Genomic DNA, 5,538 nt, shown 5'->3' on the forward strand with positions numbered 1-5,538 from the left:
TGGCCAAGCCGATAGCGAAGCCGAGCTGAGCTGGGCTCTCGAAGAGCCCGTGTATCCGCCACGGACTGAATACCCAGATGGAAAGAAAAGAGGTGTGGTCGCCCTCGCATTGTCCGCCCGTATAACGTAGCACTCCGGCAGACTGGTCCATGCAGCATCCCAATCTATCTACATACAACATACCATACATATATTATGCGTACGTACGCACGTCGTGTGAGCCTACCAACACGCAGAGAGGTCTGACCGGTATTCAGAGTTAGTGCCGGTGTGGAGCGGCGCGATGAGGAAGGAGAGGAGTGGAGTGGAGTGGAGTGGAGTGGAGTGGAGTGGAGTGGAGTGGAGCGGCGAGGAGAAGAGAGAAAAAGAGAGGAGAGAGGAGAAGAGAAGTAAGAAGAGAGGAGAGGAGAAAAGAGGAGAGGGAAGGAGAGGGACCAAGAGGGTTCGGCACGAGCCTAGCTGCAACCTCAACCCACGCGCGACGACTATCTCCTTTCCGTCCGTTCGTCTGTCGGCCGTCCTGTCCCGTCCTTATATACTCACTAACACCCGGTTACCACACCGTACATCCCTAACCATTATATACATGTGCCCCTTCTTCTTTTTCTTCTTCGTCTTCTTCTTCGTCTTCTGCTTTTTCCTCTTCTTTTTCGTCTTCTTCTTCCTCGCCTTCTTACTTTTGCTGTTCTTTTTCCTCTTCTTTTTCTTCATTTGGTCACTGTTCTCTTTTCCCTCATACTCCCCACTCTGGGATACTCGCAGAGGTATCAGCCGCGCGCTCACGTTTAACGCTCCTTATTTCTTCAATATCCGCGGAAAGAAGTTGTCGAAACAAGGAAACAGATACTATAAAAAGACGAGCAGAACTTGAACAAAGGAGCGCGCTTACGGTTTAACTGATTGAGCTCGTATTCGTATATAAACTACCACACGTCACGTCCGGCTGAAATTTATCTTCCCATCCTCCTCCCCCCTGCGCCCCATAACCCTGCAGATGAATGACAGGCGCATGCTTGGTGTAACTAAACGGAAGACCATTTCACGAACGAACGCCTTCCATGCACCAGCATCTGCAGCAGTCGCAGCTCGAACGATAAGTTTTCGTCTCGCAGGAAGATGCGTATGTTAGCACGCGTGCTCTTATTAACGCAGATATACCAAGTGGATACATAGGTATATACACCAAAGGCACGATCGCATGAATTTTAATTAAGCATAATTAGTATTCCACACTCCGGAAAGTTTCGGAAAAAATCTCAATGAGCAAAGCAGACTAAGCTTATAGCTTCTCTACGTATTTAAAAGAGAAGGGCAGACAAAATGATTTTTGTTAGTCCAAAGAAATTATGTGAACGAAAATAACGTCATTCCTGCACGGTTTAGTTTATTTTAAATTTTTATCCGATCAAGTGTATTGAATATGCTGAAAGATAATGCCTACCAAGGACCAACTGACAACTATATGCGACATTTACTCGGAAAATTGTAAATCGGTTTACATAGTGCAACTTTCTTGACGACAGATCTGAATCATCTGTATAGTATTTCCGTACTGGACTTGTCAACATACGTATACAAATGTTTCAATAGTTTAGACTCGGTGATGCTTCTATATCTGATGACTCCCGTAAAGTTTAACGTTTCAGCGTACAATGCATGACGGGATCTGTTAAATCAACAAGCGGCTCGGTTCAATCGGAATGTCCAGCCCTCAAGAGAAAAGCTATCAATAATAGAACAAAATCTATATAATCTGATGAAATGCTTGACACATTTGTATTTCGAGGTATCTCTAAATACAGAAAATTAAATTTCTCGTAAAAATTTATATTTTTAAAACTTTCAGAAATGGACCTCCATTTTTTCTTTTCTCGTGGATTGTCAGGGCTGAAAAAAAAATCAGGAATCGCATCCGACGCAAAGGGGTTATCACAATATTAGATGCCCATGGTGATGTTGGAAGACAATGCAAGAAAATATTAGGAAGTTATCCGAAATTTTATAATACAGTGAAAACATTTGAAAAACTTTCGCTAGTGATGCAGAAAGATATTACAAAGCGACGTTCCGAAAGGGTTTTTGGCAATTTTTGAAAGAAGAAAATGCAGTAGAACTAACAATTTGGTTAGTGATTCAGCCCTCGATCAGAAGTAGAGTGAAAGATTGTTCCCGTGCAATACAACAGCCGTTTACTAATATATATCAGCCCTTTTATTTTCTACATGAAAACCATGCTCGTTGGCTTATAATGGACATACGTATATAGGTAAGTACCACTGGCGCATTCTACGCAAACGAATTTATTGCGTATACATGTACGGTCTGAAACCAATGGAATATGAGACAAAGAAAGGGGGGAAAAGAGACTAGGAGGTAATGCTATGTGAAGGATTTGAATCGAGCAAGTGGGACCGGTTGAAAATCAAAGTAGGAGGAGCCAATCGGTAGTCAAATTTAATGGCGGAGTATTTCGATTCGCCAATCGCGTACGCGTAGGTACGGCAAACATCGTGGTGCTCCGAGGACCGTGTCGAGTGGTGTCAAATTGAGGACTGGCTTTAATAATATCGTTATACGCTTATCGCGACGATTGACGACGGCCAGCTGAAGAAACCCGTGGGACAGCGTGGCGCGTGCCCACCGCCCTGCTCCCCGCTCGCTCGCGTGCCGTATACCACACTAAACATCCGCTACCTGGTACCACAGCCGTAGTGCAGACCAACCCGATGTAGTACCTATACATGTAGTATTTGCGCAGTGTAGAAATAAGTGCACGACTTGTGCAGAAATAAAAGCGGCTGTGACGGCCGGAGACGGAAAAGATCACGTTTGCGTACCGGTAATTGTTTATGTGTCGAAGGGGGCCTTTCAGAATCCTTAGTCCTGGACTTGGCGTTTCTCGAACGCCTTGTGTTGCGGTATTACTTTACTGCGCGTTGTGCTTTTGATGCGTATGAAGCGGGTGGCGAGCGAGGGACGGGAAGAAGAGGGGGCCTACCAGGGGGGTGGGGGGAGGAGGAGTAGGAGCGGAGAGGAGAGGAGAGGCGAGATGGATGATTATGGTCAGGGCCCGGTCGCCGCCGTTGCAGAGAACGGGCAAGGGATAGCCGGCGGAGGGTACTCGGCACACGCCACACGCCACACGCCGTCGTAATGAAATAACGAGGCAAGAGGACGGCGGCAATCGCGTAGGCACCTCACCCGCGAGTCCGCGACTTTATATGTACGCCGCGTAAAGTAGGTACGTGCCGGACGGCTGTGCGCGTGCATTATAGGTGTGATGACGGTGGTTACGCGCGAGACTCGAGCCGGGGGGACGTCGTGTAAGATAGAACGAATTGAGCAAATCAGAGCGACATCCGCGATGAGGTCATTCTTCGCGTGCCGCGAGCCGGTCCAGCGCAAGTCTCGTTCCGAGGATGGAGACTGGATGCGGCCCGTTGCTCTTGTTGTAGTCACTGTTGCTTCTGCTTCTGCTCTTGCCGTTTGCCGTTTCCCCGGTACTTACAGCTAGGGTATCTCGTCTGGCACGGTTCTCCGCGAAGCGTTGTGCCGAGAAGATGTTCGTTGAGAGCACGTGACCCCGGGAGCCGAGAGTCAACTGACTCAAGTAGCCGGGCTCTGCCCTCTGGCCCCTAGCAATTTCAAATTATCTCAGCTATATCGAGGCAGAGAATTTTAAAATGAGATCCTAATGTATACCTACATATACACATGTGTTTTATGATATTAACGTAATGGCACTTAAAAGGTGTGCTACACGGCGGAACCGCTGCCGCGTCGTTGCGAGGCAGAGGCAGAGGCAGAGGCAGAGGCAGAGGTAGAGGTAGATCTGACGAAGGTACACGCAAAGTACGGCGCGCGGAAGGTGAGGCAAGGTGAGTTGCGTTTAGCCCACGTAAGTCAAGTCTTGCCAGATATGGCATGTGCCGCTGCTCGGTTTGAGTCAATCGCCCTCTATCCCTACTCCGTTCTTGCTTTCCGCGATACACCCCGCGCCTTAACCCCACTCCCCCGTGGCCCCTGCCCACCCTCCGAGTCCTGTATGTCTGGCGTGTCGCGTCACGTGTTGTCTTTCGCCTCTTTTCCAAACAGATAATATATATAGGTATACACATGGTGCACGGATGCAGGAGGGGGGAGAGGGTCTTTGGCTGGCGCTGCTACCTTCTATCCATTTATCTGACCACCTCTCTGTATTCGGGCATGGTATTAGCGTCAATGGTCTCACCCTCCCTCTGAAGCGGCTATAGATTCCCTTCCCCTTCCCCCTCGCCTAGCTGTATCATCTAGTACGGACGCCTACCTGCCTGCTGCCTACGTGCAAGTAAACAGATCATAGGTAAATATGTAGAGAAACGCTGCAGAGACTAGGTATACGGAGCGGTATAGACATATCACCGCGGCTGAATGACATTGTCCGCCACTGCTTACCGCCTTAACCCCTTGTGCGACCGGGCGGGTCGGCTTCGACCAGCCACCTGAGGGGCGGTCAAAACTAGCCTGTGTATAGTAACGGACTCTAGAATGGAGAAGCAGTCGCGGGTGCAGAGCCGGCGAAGAATAAGGACGGCGTGTTGTGAGGGGGTGCGCCCACGTCGAGTGACGTCACCCGGTGAACGCCACCGCTATACCCGCACACTTTCCTCCCTCTCTTTCTCCCGCCCGTCGTCTTTGGATCTTGTATCTTTTAGATCCACGCGGTCCTTCGCGCGCGCATAAAACCTCATCTGCAATGGCACACTGTAACGTAAACTTAACAGTAACGTAACCGATCGCTTAACTTTTTGACGAGTCCACGCATGACGTGCACTTGGATCATGGTACTTACATTTTAATAAACGTTGCCCTCTCTTCGAGTCATAGTATGTGAAAGTTGAGAAATAAAACGATATAATCAGCATATATAGTTTAATTACCTATAAAAATGGCAAACTTCGCGTCGATGACAAAATGCAACTGCCACGGCAACATTTAACGCCTCATCTCGATAATGGTGCTGTTCAGCGCGCACTTTGATCATACCTACGCCTACATTTTTGCCACTTGTTGTACCGAGCCAGGCTGGGGGTGGGGTAAAGTGGCAAGGGGGAGGGGGGTGAGGGGCTAAACGCAATCGCGTTACAAAATACGGTGCATGGCTCGTCAAGGGTGGGAGCTGTTACACATCATACGTCCGCGCGAGACGCCTGAATGGAGGACCTACTGCGGACGGATGCGTAGGCAGAGAAAGGACTTCGGGGCCGTCGAAGAATCGCTAGGAAGACGCGTGTCGACGCGACGCCGTCACCGGCCACCTAGAGCAGGGGTGGTTGTTGACGTCCCTTTGATGGCGTGCATATACCTCCCCCTAAGGATACCGAGTGATCCATGGCAATGGGTGTCTTCGCGTGTCTTCGCCGTCCGGGGGTCCGGGTGAGTCCGCGAGACCGTCTCCCTCCCTCCCTCCAGCCCCGCCTCCCTCCCGCGCCGGCTTGTCCGCTTGTCCGCTTACCCGTCCGTCCTCCCGCTCGCTCGCTAGCTTGCTCGCTCGCTCGC

At 49.8% G+C, this 5,538-nt stretch overlaps 1 protein-coding gene and 1 long non-coding RNA gene across 2 annotated transcripts; both read right to left on the minus strand.

The window, feature by feature from the left end:
• Positions 1-3,029: 3,029 nt before the first annotated feature.
• On the minus strand, positions 3,030-3,958 carry LOC124412815. The gene is made up of 2 exons (XM_046892960.1): positions 3,715-3,958; positions 3,030-3,635 (listed from the first exon to the last, which is right to left on the minus strand). The coding sequence occupies exons 1-2, from the start codon at positions 3,924-3,926 to the stop codon at positions 3,371-3,373; spliced, it is 477 nt and encodes a 158-aa protein (XP_046748916.1). The 5' UTR covers positions 3,927-3,958; the 3' UTR covers positions 3,030-3,370.
• A 185-nt stretch (positions 3,959-4,143) lies between these two features.
• Positions 4,144-5,076, minus strand: LOC124412817. Its single transcript, XR_006929819.1, has 3 exons — positions 5,030-5,076; positions 4,402-4,730; positions 4,144-4,317 (listed from the first exon to the last, which is right to left on the minus strand). It is a non-coding gene; the product is annotated as an uncharacterized LOC124412817 (long non-coding RNA).
• Between the last annotated feature and the right edge of the window lie 462 nt (positions 5,077-5,538).

Source organism: Diprion similis, chromosome 12 (genome assembly GCF_021155765.1).
Source record: "Diprion similis isolate iyDipSimi1 chromosome 12, iyDipSimi1.1, whole genome shotgun sequence".
Classification (NCBI taxonomy): domain Eukaryota; kingdom Metazoa; phylum Arthropoda; class Insecta; order Hymenoptera; family Diprionidae; genus Diprion; species Diprion similis.